Source organism: Microcebus murinus, chromosome X (assembly GCF_040939455.1).
Source record: "Microcebus murinus isolate Inina chromosome X, M.murinus_Inina_mat1.0, whole genome shotgun sequence".
In the NCBI taxonomy this organism is placed as follows: domain Eukaryota; kingdom Metazoa; phylum Chordata; class Mammalia; order Primates; family Cheirogaleidae; genus Microcebus; species Microcebus murinus.
In genome coordinates this window covers 60,644,029-60,667,344 of record NC_134136.1, presented here as the reverse complement: position 1 = coordinate 60,667,344, position 23,316 = coordinate 60,644,029, and the positions used below count along the sequence as shown (strand labels likewise).

The 23,316-nt window shown below is 37.3% G+C and overlaps 1 protein-coding gene and 1 pseudogene across 8 annotated transcripts; both read left to right on the top strand.

The window, feature by feature from the left end:
* Positions 1–766: 766 nt before the first annotated feature.
* Positions 767–21,366, top strand: PABIR2 (PABIR family member 2). Of its 8 annotated transcripts, none has more exons than XM_012764794.3 (10): positions 767–1,886; positions 4,087–4,165; positions 8,294–8,350; positions 8,694–8,737; positions 8,821–8,875; positions 9,146–9,247; positions 9,498–9,583; positions 10,177–10,238; positions 12,681–12,777; positions 20,968–21,366. In XM_012764794.3, exons 1-10 carry the CDS (start codon positions 1,789–1,791, stop codon positions 21,035–21,037), a joined length of 750 nt encoding a protein of 249 aa, XP_012620248.1. In that variant the 5' UTR covers positions 767–1,788; the 3' UTR covers positions 21,038–21,366. The 8 variants fall into 8 exon arrangements, with proteins under 8 accessions (XP_012620248.1, XP_012620243.1, XP_012620247.1 ...); XM_012764789.3 differs by having other exon boundaries at positions 20,038–21,366; XM_012764793.3 differs by having other exon boundaries at positions 10,174–10,238.
* Positions 15,796–15,941, top strand: LOC142866159 (uncharacterized; annotated as a pseudogene).
* Positions 21,367–23,316: the final 1,950 nt, after the last annotated feature.

Genomic DNA, 23,316 nt, shown 5'->3' with positions numbered 1-23,316 from the left:
ATTATTTTTTTTGCTAAATTTTGAAACCAATTTCATAACTATTGCAGTTCAGTGCAATGGCCTTCTTTTCCCCAGGGGCCATTCAAATGGTGAAGATTTAATGAGTTAATATTTCTAAAATTCTTAGAACAGTGCCTAACACATAATAACTTTCTTGCTATGTAGGTGTTTGTTAAATAATTAAATAATTCAAAGTCTCTCACACACACTGAGTCATGATTGTTAGGGACTCCGTAAATCCCAAAAAGAAAAAAAAAATGGTTCTACTACCTGTTTTTCAAGACTTTTCCTAATATTGTTGAAGCTAACGGTGCTTGCAAAATGGAGATGTTTCTCCCTAGCTATATGAACACTCATGAGATTCGCTTTATTTTTACTTCATTGCTTTTGATTTTTCCCCTTTTCCTTTGTCTAGTGCATCCAAATGAATGATCTTAAAAGGAAATCAGCCCTTCTAGACAAAGACCAATAAGATCGAGGGATTTAAGAAATGAGCGGGGATCACAGATGTCAGAACGTACAAATTGGGAATGAAGTCATGTGGAAACTCCATGTTTTTCTCTATTTCTCACGAATATTGGCCCAAACTCCTGCTGAAAGCTGATGCTCCAGCATCTCCAAACTATTGGTTCTTTTCGAAATCAGGCGCCAGAGTACTCGGGCCAATGCCTTAGAGGAAGGCGCCAGGCGCCCTGGAAACGCCACGCCCCTTTGGGGGTGTGGCGAAGGGCGGGGCTCCCACGCATGCTCCATGCTCGCTGGCCCATTGGAGCGACCGCCGGGCGCGTGCGCAGGACCCGATGGGCCCCCGGACGCGGAAGAATTGGCCCGGCAGAGGCTCCAGCTTTTGAAGCGTGGGAGGCGCAAGAGGTGGCAGGTTGTAGATTTTGGTCTTGCCCCGAACGGGTTACCCCGGACCATTAGAACCCAAGAGAGGAAGAGGAGGCACCGCGGCGGCGGCTAAGAAGCCGAACTCCCCCACCTGTCCTCGAGGCGAGAGGAGAGCAGGGAGGGGAGAAGCACTGATCCCGGGGCTGAGGAGCCTCCGGGACCGGGTCCCGGAGCATGGGGGACCGAACCGGGTCCCTGAGCATGGCGAGCTGGAGCCGCCCAGGCAGCCCGGCTGGGTCCTGCCCCACTGTCATTTCTTCGGTGCTAGCACTGCCCGGGCAGCCACTGCATCTGTAGCCGAGTCCCGCTTGTGGTCCTCGGCGGGAAAGATAGCAGCATGAGTTCCGCCGCTGTCTAGTTTCCTCTCCCTCCTCTTCTCCCTCGGTTCTCCTCCTCTCCTCTTCTCTATACCTTTTACTTCTTCTTTCCTGCCCCTGTACTCCTCTTTCCCCTGCCCCTGACCTCCTCCACCCCTCAGTCCTCCTTTGCTTCGTCTTTCTCTATATAGCCCTTGTGCCATCCTCTTCTTATCCTTTCTGTCCTCCTGCTTTGCCATTTATCCTTTTCCCTCCTTTGTCCTCGTTTCCCTCCTCTCTCCATCCCTCCATCCCTCTTTTTTATCCATCCTCTTCCTTCATTCTGTCACCCTCCACCACAATCTCTCCATCCTCCTCTCTTTGCTCACCACTGTCCTCCTTTCCTCATCAGCAGCATCCTCCTTCCCTCCTCCTCCTCTCCTTTTCTCCGCCCCCAGCCCCCAAGCCTCCGCCCCTTAGCCCCCGCCCCCAGCTGCCTGCCAGTTCCCAGCAGCTCAGTCCTGCAGTGAGAGTCTTGGGAGTCCATAGCTAAGCACCAGGAGCTGAGCACTGCCCGCTGTGCCTGCCCACAAGTCTCAACATGGCTCAGGAGAAAATGGATCTGGACTTTGAGCCTGACACATCTGATGGGGGAACCCTGAGGAGATCTAACAGCGCTCCCCTGATCCATGGGCTCAGGTGAGCAGGGTTGGGGAGGATGGAGTACCGGGTTCAGGGGTTCCTTGACCCCGTGCAAGCAGTCTCCCTTCCCTGAAGTGGGAGTTGGAGCTTATTTGGGCTCTCCAAACTGAGGGAGTAGGGATTTGTTTGCTTGACAGTGACTTTGAGTCCCAAGGTGGAATGAAAGTTTGACCCCAAACTCTGGGCAGTGTGGGGGAAACAGGGCCCCCCTCTACCTGGGGCCGTGTTGTCCCACTCTAAAAGGAACTGCAGAGATCTGCTGGCTCTTCTGACAGGTTGCTGATCTGCCTAATTTACAGCACGGAATGTCAGACCAAAGCCCCTGGAACTAGACTTGCAACGTGATACCTGTCTCTTAGAGCAGCTATTTCCAAGCTTAGTTTAGGAACCCTGGCATTAACAGGTTTACTTTAATAAATCACAATTTATCTAATAACTTGCAATTAAATGGTATGTTCACATCATAGTAAGTGATTTGGATTTGTCCTAATGTTTTCAGATCCTAAAGCTGCCTGAAATGCATTTCAGTGAATAAAAAAAGAAGAGTGGCTTACAGCTTAGGTCAGTGAAAACACAAGTTTTAGAAAACAATGGAGAGGAGAGAATTGATCCTTGAATTTTAGTGGTGGAGTCTTGTGTTTTCATGTGAATAAGTCCCCAGGGGGCCTGTTTTAAGGTAGAATCTTATGATTCTACCTTAGAAGGTTAGGTCTGCTCACTTCCTGAGCCTATTACATTTCACTGTTATAAGTAGACAATTCATCTTAGGTGGAGAGCCAATTTGTGAGACCCTGTAGAAATGGCATTAGTCCAAAAGGGGGATGGAACTGGAATTAGCTAACAACATATTAATCAAGCACAGTGAAGGCAAAGAAAGAGGTAATCCTTGTCTTGTCGAATTGATGGTAACATTTGTGTTTTGAAGCAGGTTTACTTTTTTCTTTAATTTTGAAACTGAGGGAATGATGAAGTGACTTTTTGCTTTCCTGTTGCTGCCTTTGGCCCTGCATTTATTTTTGATACTATAAGAATAAACTGATCTTTTTCTGGTTGTCCTTTTAAATCTGGTAAGCAAGGAATTGCTAGGGACTTGGGCAATCCTAGTGACCTGCATTGTGACTGTTGTAGAAAAAACAAACTGGTTTTTGAGTCATAATTGAAATAATTACTAGAAAGGTAGCATGATGTGACAGAAGAAGGTGAGGAGACCAGGCCTGATCCCTATTTTAACTAACGAGCTATGATCATGAATGAATCATTTAACCTTTCTGAATCTCTGTTTTCTTGTTTAAAAAGTAGGAGAACTGAATTAGGTGATCTCAGTGATCCCTGGAAGCCTGATCCAGTTCAGGTCTGAAAATCCTTCTTGAGCTCTTATTGGAGGCATGGCACTCTGCTAGGCACTGCAGGGATATTATACAAAGATGAATAAAACACCTCTGTACCAAGGGGTTTAAGACACATGCATACTTTAGTGAGAGGTGAAGTAGGTGTCTCAGGAAGCATTTCATCTCGCAGTGTGCTCTCTGGGGTTAAAAGAGGGAATGATTGCATTAGGTTTGTGGAAAGAAGAGAGGTTTGTGCCGTGCCTTCATGGAGGGCATGGTATTTGTGATGGGTGTGGAAAGACAGGAAGGATGTTGACAGATGGTGGTAGGAGAGAGGATATTTGAGGCAGAAGAGGCAACCTGAGCACAACCTCATGTTGCCCCTTTATTCAGTTGAACAATGGCATTTAAAGGTAGGACACATGTTTAGGGCAATAGTGGGAGATGTGCTGATTGGGCTCATGTATTAGAACAGGGTTCCCAGCCCTTTTCACATCATGACACACACATTACAAAGAACAGTAATACCCGTAGGTCCTCTGGGGCAAAAAGATGAGGCTTCTCATATCTGGTGGTAACCAGTTTGGGGATGTAGCTCTGACCAGAAACAGCTAGAAGCAACCAGTCTGGAGCTCCGCCCTACACCTCTCAGAGCTGCCTCCCAACCACCAAGGAGATCATATCTTGGCAAACCTGTAATCCACAGCACACCAGTTGGGAAGCTCTGCAGAGAGGACGGTGAGGAGTTCATTCTTTGTATGAAATAAGGAGCCATCGAAGATTTCATTGTTAACTAGAGAACTTATGCTAATCTATTTGAAAGAGATCTTCAATTAGAAGACATTAATAATTTTCTTTTTATTTTCCAGTGACCATTCACAGGTTTTTCAACCATACACATTTAAAACTCGGAGGAATAGCACAACAATTATGAGCCGTCACAGTTTGGTAAGTATCAAAGTAAGTATCTGAAGTGATTTAGATTGGGGAAGACACTTGCAAATGTAGTTCTTTCTTAAAATTATGTGCTATGCACAATTGTTTAAAAAAGAAAAGATTTATTATTTTACCTATCTTGTTTACTGCTTATGCCATGGCCATTCAGTTTTTGGTACAAAAAAGAGATCTGGTTAAAAATTTTTTCTTTGCCATGAGACTTAATGTTATTTTTAAAAATTGTTAATTGGTATTTGTCACTACTCGCATCATGGTTGCGAGGTAAGTCAGGGTTAACTTCTAATTATAGCTAAGAACAGTGGTCTTTATTTGTCCCAGAATACAAAAATCGCTTAAACAGCAACGGAGTATTTGTTTCTGACACTTGTCTATTAGACAATGCTAGTTTTCCAAAGTAAAGACTCCTTTAAAATGCTTATATTTATATTCCTCAGAGGACTTGCTGATTGTGACTATTCTCTATAGCCAGAGCTGTTGGGGATCGCTTTATTAGTTGGCCGCATTGGGAGAAATTATGACGAGGTTTTTATATAATAGCAGTTCACCTACGGAGCTCACTTATCCGACAGCTTCAATTATCTGGAAGACATCTGAGATGTAAGCAAACAGACCTCTTAATGGCTGAAGTAGATTTCCATAGTCTATGCACCAAAGTTCATCAGTTTATTTATAGGAGAGCCTCTCTGACCTCTGAATCATCTAAAATTTATGCACAATTATAAGCTTCTAGCCCAACAATGTGTGAGAAGAAGCAAACAGTAGAGGTACATTTGGGTGAAAGGTGTACTAATAGCTGCTAGTGAGGGAGGAGAGGGAAAAACTGAAAAGCAGACAGAGGTTTTTAAAAAATTAGTTTGTGGCTTAGTATAAGGGCTTAGTATAAGAGCCTGTTAACATTAACCCAAGGATGTCACCGGCATAGAACCATATAATAATTTCTGTTCTTAAGGATACCAGGGTCATTAACTTTGTCTTAAATTCTAGTAATACCCTACACTTGTATTTTATATGTTACAAAGTACCTTCACACATTTAATTCTCATAACAACCCCTATGAAGTAGGCAGGGCAAAAGATATTTTTCCCAATTAAAAGAAGCAGCAGTTGAGACCCAGATGATATAAGTGACTTGCTCAGAATCACACAATTAGTAAGTGGCAGAGCTGGTATTAGAATAGAGATCTTCTAAATTATTCTATTTGGTATAATCTATTTAAGAAAGGGAAATATAACACATTTTAGAAAGATTTCCAGCTGTAGTGGCTAAAAGTACTTAAAGGGGAAAATGTTAGTTGTATGTAGGATTGATTCACTTCACCTCCTTCCCTAAGGATACTGAAAAATATTTATTTTTGCTGAATATATAAAAAATGTTTATAGGTGTTAGACAGCTATGCTTCTGATGACAGCACAGCCAAGAAGGGAAAATGAATTTGCCTCTTTACACTTCACTTACCTCTTTTGTAAAATGTGAAGATTCTTACCAACTCTGGCCTAGGCTCATCTCTCTCTGCTCCCTGACAAATACCCCTTTGCTCTGGCTGCACTGAAATACCTCATTTCTGAAGGGGCCATAGTTATTCACTGTTCTTTGTTGATCCCTGTACTAGCCTTCATCCCCTCCCCCTCTCCCTTCTAGCTCTCAGGTCCTTCAAAACTCAGTTTAATCCTTATATCTCCTCTGGGCAGGCTCCCACAACTATCATAATATTAATTACACTGTACATTATATCACGGTATGCTTTATAAATCTTAGTACATTTATCTGAGTCTCAGGGTAACCTGCAAAGAGGAAGTTGTCAGCAAATGAAATGGAAAGGAGGATTCTAGGAAGGAGGCATGCAGAGGTAGAATCTTCGTGGTCGCCAGCTGATTAGATATAAGGGTTGGAAGAAGGAAGACTCCAAGTGACTGAAATTTTGTTTTTTGGTGACCAGGTGAATGGTGCTGCCTTGATTAGGAGAACAGAAATGGAGAGGATTGGTAGTTTGAAGGGAAAGATGATGAATTCTTTTGGGGAATGTTGGGTTCAAGGTGCCCCTGGCCCCATGCTGTTCTCTAAAGCAATATTCTAAATGTTTTTGATTTTTAGTCTCTGCCAGCTTCCTGTGCCACCACTTTTCACTTTGAACACATGACCCTTCTCGCCTCACAGAGAAGACAGACACCTATCTTGTATAAACATCAGCTTTCTTTGCCTTGAAGTGTCTTTACATTCACATATGGCATTTCTCCCTAATGGTTCATAAAAGCTTTTGACTTTGTTGTTGCTTTGCTTGGTCTATTGTCTCCTCTCTGTCTCATGTCTTTGCTCTCTTCCTCATAGGCTCTTTTCCTTGCACCTTCTCCCAACTCACACATCCGATATGAGAAAAACAAACTGTTTTCTTTTTCATAGGTCTCTTGTCCCCCTCTCCAAGCTTTTTCAAACCATAACCTGCACTCCACTGCCTCTAATTCCTGTTCTCCTCATTTCTGGCTGTTTTGTAATCACACTGCTTCTACCACAACTCTGTTATTAAAAAACTGTTCTTGCAAAATTCATCAATACCCACATAATTGCCAGTGTCAGGTGCTTCATTTCTTTTCCCCCTTGAGCTCTTTGCTTTACTTAACCCCTTTAGCCAACATCTCCTTGGAGTGCTTGCCTTTTTTTCCATCTAATACATTACTCTCTTATTTCTAGTGCTAGACACAGCTTTGCTGCTCTCTGTCCCGCTTTCTGTTCTACTTTCCAGTTTTGTCTAAAATTGTCAATTTGTATATTATGTACATGTTGAATCTAAATTTCTGATTTTCTCCCCAGTCAGTTTTTGGCCATCCTAATGTTGGCTTTTCTGATAATTTCACTGCCTCCTGGGTCTCTAGTTCTCTGACTGACATATCCAGGCTGTCTTCCACATTATTCTATTAGAGAGTGTTCCTGCTGTATTTGCTTTCCTCGTAGCTTAGTGTTTTTCAAATGACTTATGCAGCATTCACCAGTAAACACATATTACTTTCATAATGGAAAAACAGATACTTTTTAAATGGATTTTTCTGGTAAATTTTTTCTATTTTTGAAGCCTGGGAGAGGAAAAAGTAGAAGAAAGGGGTGTATAAAGAAGGGATATCTTTTGAGGTAAAATCATATTTCAGCGGATAACTTGTAAAAATTTTACCTGATTTAGCCTTTGCCTAAAAAAACTTAGAGCATTTTATCACTATTTTATACTGTTCACTACATTACTATTCACAGATATCTTCATAGCATAGGGCCACTTAAACAGGATAATTGTCCTATTTAGTTTTATAGTGTTACAAGTTTATTTGCATTTCATTAGGGAATAAATAGTAGTTGTTTATATTATAGCTATTAGACCTCTTGAAGGTCTGTTGATATGAATTGTATCTTACAGTTTGTGACCAGATTGTGGTTATTATGAAGGAATATAATTTGGCCCCCAAATCATTTGTACTTTGTGTTATTTAAAAAAATGATGATTTAATATTTTGAAATTTTAAAAAATTATGATCCAAGGGAAAGTATCAGTTGTTTTAAAGATACACCTTGTCGTTCCACATCGATTTTTCTTCAGCTAGTAAGACTTGTGGTGATAGCATTAGTGATCAAATTTTAGGATTGATTTAGATCATGTAAGCAAAATATCTATTGCAATTTTAAAGTGCTTTTTATAGACGTTAATCATAGACAAAATATTATACTAAGCTTATTAGCCTGTCTTCCTCCGCTGGTGCATTGGTAATAAAAATTAATAACATTGGTGTTTTTTTTCTTTCCCTTCTCATATAGTCCCTTATTTTAGATAAGTGGGATAATGGATATTTCCAAGGCCCAGAGTCTTTTTTTCCCTAAATTTACGCAGCTTTGCATTCATTTGGGAAAAGTGCTAAAGTCAGTGTCTGTCTAGCGACAGATGGTGCTTTGAGGTTGGACACCTGGTGTACTTTCTAAAGACTGAATGTACTGCCTCTAGTGCATTAATGTTCAGTGATTTAAAGAGCTAAATTTCTAAGAAGAATATGAAAAATTATCTTGGAAGAGGTTGTACACCAGTACTGACAGCAGACTGCTGCTTTGTGATTCAGAAAATAGTAAATGTTTACTTTTTCTTTCCAGTTGCTGTCATCCTCACCTAATCGTATTCCTAGTAGCAGACTGCAACAAATCAAAAGGGTAAATTTTACTTACTAGCTCAGATTGGAAATTTTTTCTGGATTTCAAATTTTTATTTTTATTTTCATTTTGAAGATTTAGATATTAAAAATGAGTTAGGATGCAACTCTGGTTAGTTGGAGACAGACTACAGTTCTTCTGAGTGTACGGATAAAATATAGATATGGCATGGGTGATAACTGTAGAATGTTCTGCTTTAGTTTGATTATATCAGATGAGGTAGAAAAGTCTTTTTGTTTTATTTGAAATTGAAAACTCTATGGCTAAAAATTATGTCTTTATTGCTAAGTTCTGGGTAAATTTTAAATAAATAAAAAAGTCAAAATTACTTTTGTTTTTGCAGGAAGAAGGCCTGGATATAATGAACAGAGAAACTGCACATGAAAGGTTAGTGTTTCATAAGAGCAGGGCCTAGCCTAAGACGTGTCTTATTTGTGAACACTGACAACCTTTCATTTTGTTTGTTTTAGGGAAGTGCAAACGGCAATGCAGATAAGCCAATCATGGGATGAGAGCTTGAGCCTGGTAAAGTTTGCCCATGTCTGCTTGGTTTTTATTTTCCAGAAACCTATATGTCGTTGACTGGCTTCAAGAACTTTTTCACACACTTCTGTCCCTTCTGCTTCCAAAGTGATGCTTGTTTTTTGTTTGTTTGGGTTTTTTTAATCTCTCTTTTCCTAGCAGAATATTAAAGTCTCTATATTTCTACTCAAAAAATGTAGGTGTGTTATAGTAGTAAATGAGAGCTATGATGTGCTGAATTTGTTATAAGGAGATGACACTTTATCTTTACAGAGTGATGGTGATTTTGACAAGGGGGAGAAATTATATTCTCCTAAGAAAATTGACTTCACTCCGGTTTCTCCAGCCCCTTCACCCACCAGAGGATTTGGAAAGGTAGGATGATTGACAAGATATTAACTCTCACACACTGAGCTCTTTACTCTCTAAAACAAATCACCTCACTTTTAAAGGATCTAGTCTCTTGAAGGGAAATTAGTGAAAATCTATAATTTGAAAAAAAAAATATATATATATAAGACACATAGCTAAGCAATTCTAAGGATGTTGCTTCTGTCATTACAAATAAAGCCTTTTGAAAACTGGAGTGCTAGAACTATTTTAATATTAAGTATGTTTTTTCTAGCAATGCTTTTCACCATCCTTACAAATGTTTGTGAGTAGCAGTGGGTTGCCACCAAGTCCAGTTCCTAATCCAAGACGATTTTCGAGGTAAGCAAACTTGAATTTTAAAAAAGGTTGAAGGGCCACTCATTATATTTGTCTCTCAGATTAACTTTTTCTCCAGTATTTCACTATGAAAAATTTTAAACATACAGCAAAATTGAAAGAATTTCATAGTGAACACCTATATACCCATCACCTATATTCTACCATTAACATTTTCCCAGATTCTAATTTTTTAGACTTAGTGTTGATTTATATTCAGAAAGGACACACAGAGGCATGCATACATGATAATATATCCTTTTTAAGGATAATGAAAAAATATTTTAATATCATAGACTGGTCAAAATCCAAATAACTTTTTAATAAGGTATGTTTTTCTTTAAAGTCTTGTGGGTATTTTGTCTTATAGAATGATTTTTTTAAATGGCTTAAAATGCTATGTTATTCCAGATTGCCATATGTGCCAGGTCAAATCATGTATTGGCATTTCAGTTAGTCAGTTACATAAGAATTCTCCATTTTACCCTATGTGACTGTGAATTTTGTTTATTTGTTGTGCTGTAATGCTATTTATCTTGCATCTTGGAAGTATTTCATGTTATCCTGTTTGTTTGTTTGTTTATTCATCAAAGCAGGAGGAGTCAGAGTCCAGTCAAGTGCATTAGGCCCAGTGTTCTTGGTCCTCTTAAAAGAAAAGGTATGTAGCAGCATGGTGACTGCAGGTAATGATACGGGGTCATATACTTGATGTTTGCTAAAAAGGTAGATCTTAAAGTTCTCACCACACGTACACACAAAAGGTAACTAGGTGAGCTGGGTAGATGTGTTAATTAACTTAATTGTGGTCATCATTTTGTAGTATGTACATATATCAAATCATCACACTATACACCTTAAATATATAAAATTTTATTTGTCAACTGTACCTCAGTAAATCTGGAAAAAAGAAAAGATGTATCACACTTCTAGTTTTAAACCTAGCCAAGCATGAATTAAAAACTAGAATTCCTGTCTGAAATGAGTGTATGGTATTGCTTTCCTTTTTCCTAAAGAAATGCAAAGTATTCTTCCCAATGTATGCATCGCTGATTCTCAATTTTGTAGATTAGTTATTTGATATGTATATATTTTCTTACACTTCCTAACTGAATCTTATTCATATATTCATATTTTCATTATATATTCTGAAAATATTGCCTCTCAGTGATCTGAATATAAAAGAGATGCGTAGTTGATAAGTTGTAGAAAGATATGGTAATGTCTTAGCAAATATATCCATAAACATGAGGTTCACCCCCCCCAGCATCAAATTATGCCTCAGCAAAGCAAGAATTGCCTTATATTTAAGCCTAGAGTTTTTGATATAACGAGGTTCTCTCTTAATTACCTTATTTTGAAGCACAAAGCACTAAACCAAAATGGTCTCAATCAATGCCAGCTTTTAAAAAGGGGAAGAAATTTTAACACAGGTTTAGCATTATTTCTGGGCATATAACCACATCATTGCAAGTGTTGGGTATCATTTTAAACAAGAGTTTTAACAATAACTTTAAAAAAGCAATGTGCTTGTGGCTTTGGTGAAAACTTTCCTGTCATAGAATCATACACAGATTCAAAAAGTGCTTTATTTTAGACAACTTAAAATTAAAAATGGTGTGCTCCAGAAAATAGATCCAGATATGGTAACAATATTTATATTTAGTGTATAAGTTTTATTTTATAAACAGTCTTTTTCCTTAATATTGTAAGCAGTCATTTACAATCCTAGGAACATTCTCAGGGGGTATTAAGTGATTAAGTGAAAATAACACTTGGAAATAAAGTTATTATTATTAACATAAAATTTATTGCAGGAAGTTGTTGGAATTAGTATGGTTAGTTTCATAGCTATTCCAAAATATACCAGCAGATGGAGGGATTCTTTGCTAAAAAGGACTAAAGTCTTTTGCTAGTGAGACGGAGTTGAAAGCCCAGCAATGGCTTTTAAACGCTGCATATTAAAGCATAGGAAAACAAAAGTATAACTTTTCCTGAATTTCAGTAATTTTCAGAATAGCTCCAGAGGAAAGATAATATGAATTAATAATATAGAATAACATGAATGTTGCATTTATTCTTCCTTGATTTTTTTTCCATCAGAAGAATCTTGTACAGTTTTAAGTTTAAAGTTACTAATTTCCTACTGGAGTATAGATAGTCTCATGAATCAAATTATCTTTCACAATCCATTTTCAAGCCCAGATAAAGAACTTTAAAACTAAGGAATGTGCGTGTTTTAAATCATAGCTTATTTTATTTTTATTTGTTTATTTTTTAAAAAATAAGACATGGTCTCGCTGTGTTTCCCAAGGTGGTCTCAAACTCCTGGGCTCAAATGATCCTCTAGCTTTGGCTTCCCAAAGTCCTGAGATTACAGGCATGAGCCATTGCACTCAGCCCATAGCTTATTTTGAAAGGGCCTTTTTCTGTCTGATTTAGGGTTGTTAGTCTTTGTATTCCTGGTGACAAAATGTTAAGATTTATTCTTATTGGTGCAAAGATTTTCTCTTATCAGTTCTGAGAAAATTCTGTAGGATTGATATGGTCAGTACAATACCAATTTTGTGAATTGAATAATAATTGCTTTCAATTACAGATGGGCTTTGAAACATATTTTTTATTCTTCATTTTCACTAAATAGTCGAAAGCAACATTTTACTTACACACTATCGGACTACACATTTTTTAACCCATTGGACATCATCTCAGGAAATGTTCAGATATTAAAATATATAAAATCAATAGTCTTTGCTAACCATCTAGCATAAAATATTATTCACTGTGAGCTTCAGCTATTTGGGAATACTTCATTTCTGCTGTGGTTAGCCTTGATTCATCTTGCCTGATGCAGTCAGTGTTCTATTCTTCTGTTAAAGCACATGAATATATCCATAGCATGCTACATGTAATGAATAAGAAGTTTTTTTCAGGGCTGCTGACTTTTTGGTTGAGTTTTGTGTTAAAGCACACGGGAAAATAGCTTTTAAGTAATGGCTTGAGGAAGTATTCTGAGCTTTGGTTAAACAAAGATCGCCCCATTTTAGCACCAAGCCTATATTTGTAAATTGTTTTACAGTAGCATCATCTCTTTCTGTTTTAGGTGAAATGGAGACAGAAAGCCAGCCCAAGAGACTCTTCCAAGGCACTACCAATATGCTATCTGCAGATGCTACACAGTTGTCTGATCTCAGTTCATGGTAAACAATGAAATAAAATCAAAAGGATGTTAGGGTATAATCTATTTAAAAAGAGCCACATCGAAAGTATTTGGGGATAATTTAACATATTTTCAACTTTTTATCCATGCTCCCATAGAGAACTGTCCATAGAGGTATAGATAATGTGAAAAGACAGATTATTTGGAAGTCATGAGTACTTCCTTTGGAAGTATGTATATCTTTTTGGTACCTTCATTTTCATTCCTAGCTCCTGGTAGGTCAGCATCTGTCGATTGGTGCTAATGGTGTGGTAGAGTGTCAATAGCTGGACAGTGTGAGAGTCTCTGGGTTGCTGTGGGTAACATGAATTGATTGTAGCTGCTCTGCCTGCATTTTGCATTAAATCCTTTAGACTTAGCAGCGGATATCAGCATTCTCTTAAGCATGAATAGCATAATGAATAGCATTATCTGTTATTATAAAATCTTTGAAAATTTTGGGATATTCCATCACAATGCTAACTAAGGTTTCATTTTTATAGTGACACTTCCTAATTCTTATGGTCTAGTGACACAATTTTTTTTTAAAGTCTTACTCATCCTAGTTTAGATCTCTAACTTAAGGACCTTCAGCATTTTTGCGAGAAAGTTAATTTCTTTTCCTGTATGTGAAGTTGAGTACTTGGATGCTGGCATACATGTTGGAGGGAAGAGGAAGGGATAATAGCAGTACCCAGGTAATATTTGAAAATCTTTCAGTATGTTCTAATCAACTCATTACTGAGTACCCATGTACTAATTTGTGTAGTGCTTTTCAGAATTTTTTGGTTCCCTGAGTTTTATAGGTGAGGGTCTTTTTTAAAAGCCCATGAGGATACTTACTTTACAAATAGCAGGATCACCAGACACAGTGATATGCACTTACAGTTCCAGCTATTCTATTCAGGAGGCTGAAGCAGGAGGATCACTTGAGCCCAGGAGTTCAAGGCTGCAGTGCATTATGATCAGGCCAGTGAACAGCCACTGTATTCCAGCCTGGACAACATGGTGAGACCCTGTCTCAAAAAATAAAAAACAGAGGGATCATATCTTCTAAATGGAAGAAGTGTATAAACTCCTTACAAGGTATAAGGATTGATAATTCCTTCTTCCCAAATCACTTATTCATTGTTTTATGTAAGACAACCTGTACTTCTAGTCACAGATTACTCTAGTTTATTAGACACATCTATTGCACTGTTCTAACCTTGGAACAGATGGCTTTTAGATTGTTGTAGCTGTTTTCAGCTCCACAGTCTCTTTTCCCTTTCTGTCTGTCCTTTGTAGTTTAGCATGCTAATTTTGGTGCAGAGTGCCTTTCCAGGTATGTAGATGATTGCAAAGAGAAAACTTCTGAAGCTTGTCAAGAGGACTAGTGGATGAAACTCTATACTTAGTGGAAACTGCATATCACTTTTATGGTAAAGTATGTTTTAATATAGGCATATGACTATAAATAGTTTGCTTACCCAGTTACTAACCAAGCGACCAAATTAAGTAAAATATATGACAGTATTTTGCCACGCTAAAATCATACAGGGTGAGGTGATTTATTTTTATATTGTCTTAGGGTGACTGTGCAAGATGCCTTAAAACAGGTTCACACAAATAAGAAAGGAAAGGGAAGATATACGAAGATCCTCCGTCCTTGTCCAGACGCTTATTCCTCTGAGCAGTACAGCCTAAGCAGTCTATGATGGCAGCTATTATGAGATTTCGACTTCTGTTGCCACTACTCCCCTACTCTGTAGACTTGTCACTGGCTAGGAGAGCCCTGGGAATATCGACACTGGTGATGAAGGAAACTTTTGATCCTTAAACGTAAAAAGCTGTTGCCTCACACAGCTAACAAGCCCACGTATAGCTCACGTAATCTGAAAAAGATATCTATTACTCAAAAGTCACAAACCTAGGTGTCAAAGATAGTGAAGTAATTAAACATTCCAATAATGTTTTTAGTCAGTTTATAGCATCTGTTCTTCTGAGGTTATTAAAGTTTAAAATTGCACTAAGACTTTGGGGCTACCTTATATGTTAATGATGCTGGCATTTATATTTACAATTAAGAGATTTTAAATATGAGCTATTCCTTTTATGTGAAAATTGGATCCTGCTTTTGCAGAAACTTTTCTTCTATGTCTTTTTTGGCGAAGTACAGGGGGTGGAACAGGGTCTTACTCTGTTGCCCAGGCTAGAGTGCAGTGGTGTCATCATAGCTTACAGCAACCTCAAACTCCTGGGTTCAAGTGATCTTCCTGCTTCAACCTCCCGAGTAGCTGGGATTACAGGCATGTGCTACCATGCCTGGCTAATTTTTTCTTTCTTTCTTTTTCTTTTTTTTTTTTTTTTGTAGAGACAGGGTCTCACTATGTTGCTCAGGCTGGTCTCGAACTCCTAGCCTTAAGTAATTCTCCTGCCTTGCCCTCGAAAAGTGTTAGAATTATAGGCATGAGCCACCATGGCTGGCCCTCTTCTCTGTCTTTAATGTAGTTTCATTATCAGAATGAGACATCCATATTCTAGGAAATGGGTACAGAGCTGTATTCTGGTTTCTATTGCCAAGAATGGCAATCTACTTGATAACTAAGGAAATAATTTTTATGTTACCTTTTAGGGAGTGGAAAATGGATCAGATCATTAGTAGATGTTATTTTATCATTTAAATCTTTATAGTTTGTTCCCTGCCCCACCCAACAAAAGAAAGGAAAATATGAGTTTTATAACCTTTCAATTAAAGTTTATATATTAGATAAAAATCTTTAAAATAAGACATCTTTGAGGTATAATTTAAATTTGAAATGTTAGTCTGGATCCATTTGAAGTTTGTGTCTAGATGGGCATACTTTTTATTTCATTTTTTTCTTTACTAGATGAACATTCTTAAATCTTTGCCAACCAAATCTGGGGCATATCATCAACTACAAGGCAGAAATTATGTCATTCTGCATTTAGTCATTATGGACATCAAGAGTTTCAGCATAACTCAGAAATATACCTTTGTGTGGTACTTTGATTGGTTTTGCATGTTGGGAACTCATGTTCTGCTCCTAATTCTGTTGGGAGTAAGACTACATGTATTTGCAGCATGCTATATCAAATAGAGCAGTTTTCAGGGCTCCTGGCCATACAGTGAAGGTTAAGTGGTAGTCTATTTCTTCTACATAAAAAGAAAAATTCTCCCATGAATTTTACACAGTACATCAGTGTTAATATGATAGGTTTAACATTTTTCATTAGATTTATCTTAGTGGTTCAAACATTTTTAACATTATATGTGTTGACCGGTACAAAAATAAGTTTTAGTAAAAAGCGAAAGATTTGTTCTGAAGAAAAACCAGAGCATTAAAAAAATCATGATTCATTTAATAAATAATAAGAATATGTACATATACCTTAGAGATGTTTGTATGAGCAGCTTAGACATCTGTACTAAAACTTTAAAATTCCTATCTCCAACAAAACCATGGAAATGATCATATTTAAATATGTGATCTTAAAAACTTAAAGATTATTCAAAAAGATAATGCTGGGCGCTCCTTAGGCAAGATAGTAGATACCAGAGAATATAATATACCATATGTATCAGTTTAGCCCACAACAAGGGGTGTGAAGATATCCTGTAGTCATACCTTATACTAAAATCTAGGTATCTGCTAAGACTTGATAGGGCTGTGGCTAATTTCTAGGGCACTTACATGCCTGCCATCAATCTGATAGAACCCAGCTTATTGACTGGACAAGGTACAAAGTAGCTCAGCCAGGTGGGGTGATAGCATGAGTCACAGTAGACATCCTAGTTTTGTTGTTACTTTATCATTGGAATATTTTAATGATTCGCTTATACTTTCACCCTTAGTTTTTCTAGACAGGGGGTGCTACTTTAAGTCATGAGTACTTTTGGTTGTGTAGTTCAAATATAGCCTGAATATGTATATTCAGTGCCTGGAATAAATTAGCTCAGTTTTGATTCAGGTACTCCTGTGTTCAATTTGAATTGCCTAGGTCCTTTGCTTTTTAACTCTTGTCTGGCTTTCAGCCGTCAGTCTAAGTAAGGCTCATTAGAACCTGCATCAGAGCTTAAGCGAGGAAAGGAAGAAAAGAGAAACTCAAATTGGACCAGGCTTTGGTGCTTTTAGAAGCTCCGGTACAAGATTTAATAGTGGACATTGTGAAAATTACTTTTGTACAGTTGATCTCTCTGTGGATTAAAAAATCACGTAAGTCTTGCTTAATATGGATATAATAACAATGGATGATTTGTGACTTGTAGTCCCCGTTTCCATGACCATGTGTAGTCATGCCAGATTAATTCAAACAGAAACTAGATTTTAGTTTAGTGAAAATGTCTGGTTAAAGGTTTACCAAATTCTGAATCTAAATTGCAGTGAAGACTAGATGTGAGTATGCTACTTTTCTGAAAAAAATTGTAAACATTTGTATTTTATTAATAGAGAAATTCTGAAATGAAATGTTCAAGTTTATTTTTTTTCTAATTTTCTTGGTAACTTTTCCATTAGTTTATTAAGGTAATTAACAGTGTTAGAAGACCAGTTTCACTGCACGAATCATGTTTGGTGTTTTTGAATGAACACAGGATTCACCCAAGCAAGCAAGTCTTATTACAAATGGAATCTTTTAACTCAGAGCTCAGCCTAAGTCTGGTGGTTGGAATAAAGAATTTTTTATTTATATTCAGATTATCTGATTGGTGGCCAAATTTTAATCTAACCCTGTTTCTTCCTGCCAAGTAGCACAGAGCATGGCCTTCAGCTGCCCAGCCAATATGTGCTTTAGGAAAGTAAATTCATTTTAATATTAGTCTAGGCAAAAAGCTACAGGAGGAAAAATCGCATATGTTCCAAAGGCAAACAGAAAGGTCTTTTGATTTTCCAATTTCTTGGATTATCTGTGCAACTTTCTTTCAGTAGTTTGAATAATTCATATTTTAGACCCATTTTGCCTTTTGGTTGAAAAAACATCAGAGCCAGCTAAATTTTCCAAACTTCTTACTTAAAAGTGGTATTATTAATGATGCATTTGACAGCAGTGAGCATAGAGTACGAGTAGTGTGGAATACACTGTTTCCATTTTTATTTTTACTTTTCCGAAGCCTATTTCTAGGTTGTCTCCACCTAAATACAATCCACAGGCAATAGAGCAAGATGACATTTTGAAGAAAAATGTAAGAACAGAGAAGTAGGGTTGGGGGATGGGGACATATTTCATTGAGGGTGGTATAGGCCCCATAAATTTCCAAATGTACCATAAATTACTTAACATTGATAATATATTCACTTGGAAATTCATAAAAATGATAATATTAAAGGTGCATAACATTTTGACTTGGAGCATATTAGACCAGAATGAGCTTTTGCAAAGGAGCTAGTAACCAAACTTAATGTAGAACCCATATTTCCTGATTCATAGTTCTCCAATCCTCTGCTTTTTTCCTTTTCACAAATAAGAAGTATATATGTGTAAATTCTAAAACTACCTGACTACCTCTTCAGCTTTTCTCTTGCTGTATTCTCTTTATTCTTTGTATCACAGCCACACTAGCCTGCTTTTGGTTCCTAGAACTACCCTTGCTTCCTCCCAAACTTTACCTAGTTGGTGCCTACTCATCCTTCAGATTGCAGCACAGATATCACTCTGGGAAGCCTTTCCCTTTTCCTCCAAAAGATCAGGTTACCCAGATTATATACTCTCATATCCCCTTGTATCTTTCCTTTATTATGACATTATGATTATACTTTTGTTAACATCATTATTTAAATGTCTATATCTTGCACAATACTATAAATTCAACGAGGACAGGGACCAGGGACCATGTCTGTCTTAAACACCGTTATATTTCTAATATCTAGCCTACTTCCTGCACTTAGCAGATACGGAGTAAATATTAGAATGAGTGAATGAGTGAATTCAGAGCAAATATCAGGATAGAATTTTATATATTGGATTGATGGGAATCAAAGCCAGAAAGGCAGCTTGATGCAAAATCGCAAAGACTCTCAATTCCATGCTGAAGTGTGAGGCCGAGTTTATGAGGCAGGCCAGATTAATTTTTGGGAGCAGTGAGCATCTGGGCTGGATGAGGAAGGTATGCCTGGGCTGGGTATAGAGGCTTTTGTTTTTTTTTGAGACAGCATCTCATTCTGTTGCCCAGGCTAGAGTGCTGTGGCATCAGCCTAGCTCACAGCAACCTCAAACTCCTGGGCTCAAGCAAGCCTTCTGCCTCAGCCTCCCGAGTAGCTCCCAAGTAGCTACAGGCAAGTGCCACCATGCCCGGCTAATTTTTTCTATATATTTTTAGTTGGCCAATTAATTTCTTTATATGTTTTAGTAGAGGTGGGGTCTTGCTCTTACTGGTTTTGAACTCCTGACCTTGAGCAATCCGCCTACCTTGGCCTCCCAGAGTGCTAGGATTACAGGTGTGAGCCAGGTATAGAGGCTCTTGATGCCCAGAGGAGGAGTTTTAGTGAAAGGATGGAAGCAGGAGCCAGTTGTCAGGGGTAAGGAGGCAGCGGACTAAGAGGATATTAAGACCATGGATTAAGAGTATTCATTTTAGAAGCTTAACTGGAGAATAACTGAAAGAAGAAAAGAAAAGGAGTCCTTTAGCAATAGTAGAGAGACCTTTGGGTTTCGAAAGCGAGAGGAAAGGAAACAGTGTAAAGATTTTATAAAATGAGAAGAATATAAAAGCCATGTAATTAGAGAGGGAAATCATTAAAAATACGTTTGAATTGAAGGTCCTTTGGGAGTGGGGAAGTGATCAACTCTAGGGCAGTTGAAAGACTGTTTTAGAGTAGAGGAACTATCAAGCAGTATACTCGATTGAACGCTTCAGACAGTCCAAGGATGGTTATCTCAATGAGCAACCATTCTTACTCCAAGCCTGATAGGAAGGTAAGAAGAGAAATAGAAAGATAGAAATCTCTTGAGCTGGAGGTGAGGGAACTCCCTCACAGAAACTATGGAACATCAAGAGGAATCCTTGTATGTTGGACAGTCTGGTGCCTCCAGGGGGGCACTCAAATGATACAAGACCATGAAAATCTTACTCTGGATTTCTGTAACTTTATAATTTCACAGATATCTAAATATAGTATGTTATGTAGTTCATTGCTGTCGCTTTTATGCTTTTTATTATTTATAAGTGCTCTACTGATTTGTGAGTTCTTGAAACTATGTCATTGCATGTTATGTTTACCCTGATAGATGCATTTGCTTATAATTCTTTTTGCTTTGTCCTCAGTTCAGATATTTTGGATGGCAGTAGTAGCAGCAGTGGCTTATCCTCAGACTCACTGGCTAAAGGCAGCGCTACCGCAGAGTCTTCAGTAGCATGCTCCAATTCATGCTCTCCGCTCATCTTGATGGATGATCTCTCACCCAATTGACTTAACCATTTCTGATTCAGCGTTTTAACTGCTGTTTCCTACGTAAAATGTTTAGTGAGGCACGCAAAGAACTTTGATCCATAATGAGGATTAAAGTTTTGCAGATTTCAACTATACTGATGCTGTTATTTTTTTGGCATCTCTCTTCTCTAAAGTTCAATTCTATGATTGTAGTGACCTTACTAACTTCTATATTTGCTGATCTCATTTTAGATTTAGTGACTATATCTCAAATACTTATTTTTGATTGCTTAGAGGATATTTGTTTTTCTTAGTGCCTCAAAGAGCACCTATTTTCAAGTCTATATGTTTAAAGGCACTGACGTGTATTCTCTATAATGGTTCTTTTCTCCAGCAGTGATATGACAAGAGTTGATCAGAAATTCTCTTGCTTGAGAGATTTTTTTTTTGTTCTCAGTTGACTACATAGTTTCACATCTCTTTATTTCATGATAATATATAAATTGCTTTGGATTATATTAAATTTTTATTTTTCTGCATCAGCTTAAAGTACATTATTTTGTTTCCCTTTCCTGTTTGAGCCGCTTATGCCATTTCTCACAGAGGGGAAAAAACACGCAGTTGCTTTCGTTACTACCCTTATTGCTTCTTTGCTGTTAGAGTGTATGAGGTGAGGATTGATTTTTGTGCTGAGAATGTAAATGGTCTTATAGGATGCCCAGATTAGTCACCACAGGTTCTTATGACTTTGCTACCACAGTTGATATTTTTCTCCCCAAACCTGTTGCCCTAAGGAATATATAAAATATTATTGATATTTCTAGGTGGTGTTATCAAGGAGAAGAAATTCCTGCCTTGACCAGATGTGTGGAGCATCTACAAATGAATGAATAATGTTATTAACATACAAACCACTGTGTACAAAAGCATCATGGAGCTGTCAGTGTCTCGGGTGGTATTATGAGGCCTTGGGTACCTTGGGGTACATTGTCATGCTGTAAGGGATGTATATCATAAGGTAGGGTGAAAGAGGGGGCTTTATGTATGTGATTGTCACATACTGTTTTGGTTGCTTCTTTTTTCTGATTCCTTTTTGTCGTTGCATTTGTTCTGTCGTGTGGTGATTGGTGTTTTGGTGATTGCGTTGCCACCAGAATTGGAATCCAGTTCTTGTTCATACTGCCTAATAGTAAGGGCAGTTTAATATCTACAAGGAAGCTTTTAGGAACTGAAAAAGTCAATGTTACTGTGCATTCTGCTTTTAAGAAGCTGTTTGAGCTATGAATAGTGTCCATGCTAGCAAGTGTGAGGTACTATAAGTTACTTAATTTTTCAAAGAGAAAATTCCTGACTGAGCTTTTTAAGAAATATGAGTGTAGTGTCTTGTTGTGTTATTTATTATTTGTAGCTGTGTGAAATGTCTGTCGTGATAGTTTTTTTTTAATGTTCAGACATTGTGGTTGGATTGTCTGTGTTTAATATGCAAATTTGCCTGCTTAGGATCATAATCCATTCTTAAATGAATGTAAGAAATGAAAACTACTGCATTTGTGTCTTTTGAAGGTAAAGATCCTTGGATTTTAAAGGAAGATGATGTGCTTTGAAGGTATTCACAGACTAGTAATAGTGTATGGCTTGAAGGGAAACCCATTCTCTTTCAATTACAAGAGAGCATCACTTAGCTTGCAGTAGTGCTGTTACAGCATCAGATGTGTTCTTTATTTTAAATAGTAATCATAACAGCCATTAAAGGCTTTATTTCTTGTATTGCTCTTTCCTGTGCAAAGCCCATAATCCTTCAAACCTAACATAAATATATCTATTATGAAGCTTGTCCCCTAGTATGCCATTATAAAGAAAAAATTATTTTATGGTCTTTGGTGTCTCTCTTCTGTTTGGAAAAGATCTGTGTCCAAATGTTTCTGCCTCTACAATGATAATAGATGGTTTTGTCTTACAGGAGATTTATCCACCTTCACTCTACTGTCGTCTTTGCCTTAAAGGGACACTTTTGGCCATCAGTTTTGGGCTCTGATTTAGGACTATTAAGAAATTACTTTGAAATATTATGATATTTAAATTAGTTTTTGAAATTCAGTGGAGGGGTAGAACTGGGACAGGAAACTGAAATTGTTCTAATGGTATGAGAACTAGGAGGCAAGATGATTCACTTTATTATTTAAATCAAGGTTTGTTTTTAGTTTTTATTGTTTATATGGACTAGAAAGTTAAGTTTGTACAGGGGTTGTTTTAAAATAAGTAAAAGAGATATGCTTAACCCACAGGTGAGCTTTGTGGACAATACCCTTTATTTTTATATAAAGTCTAATATTTGAAAAGTGATCATTGTTATAAAAGTAAAATTCTTTCTTCCTATTCTAATATTATAGCATATATTTGAGGCTTCTATTTGAAAATAAGTACAAGAGGTGATACAGTAAGAAAATCCTGTAGATAATGTTTTTGCTTGATCAACTTATATAATCATTGTGTTTCATGATAACTGCTTTTGGAATAATAATAAGTTTTGTGAAATGCTGGCCTTGTGTATATCTTAGAATGCAAATTTAATAAAGTGTGTATACATGCATAAAATTTATAAATGTTTTAAAAGTCTTTTATTCTTATTGGTAATTATTTTCTGTCTCATACCCAATAGTTCATTCTCTGTGTCTAATTGCAGGTAAAGTTTTGAAGAAAGGCTATCAGGAACACATAAGAACTAATAGCTGTATTGAAGTTTGGGCTGTTTCCAAAAACAAAGAGAAACCTCTCCATATAATCTGTCAAATTTTCAAGAATATTTTGTAGAATTTGACAATTTAGAGGATTCCTTTCCATAAATCCAGCACTTGAAGGTTAAAAAAAAATAGAAAGTTCTTGCCAGCGTCACACATGTTTCTTGGTTGTTCTCAAATTATTTTATCTTGTTATATTTTTACATATTTATAAGCCTCTATAAATTATTTTTAGAACAAGATGGGTGGTGGGTAAATAGGCAAAAATCCTTTTATACATAATTCATATTATCAATTTTATTTTCAGTTTTTAAAAAATATATTAATTACTTTAAGACTTCGCATTTGGAAATAATTTCAAACCTAGAAAAACATTGTAAGAATAGCCCAAAGAACTCGCACATATCCTTCACCCAGGTTTCCCAATTGTTAACA

Bases quoted from the DNA above. Each gene is read 5' to 3' on its own strand.
- PABIR2 (XM_012764788.3), top strand. From the start codon at position 1,789: ATGGCTCAGGAGAAAATGGATCTGGACTTTGAGCCTGACACATCTGAT. The intron at 1,887-4,086 runs GTGAGCAGGGTT...TTTATTTTCCAG, and splicing joins CCCCTGATCCATGGGCTCAG to TGACCATTCACAGGTTTTTC. The intron at 9,248-9,497 runs GTAGGATGATTG...TGTTTTTTCTAG, and splicing joins CCACCAGAGGATTTGGAAAG to CAATGCTTTTCACCATCCTT.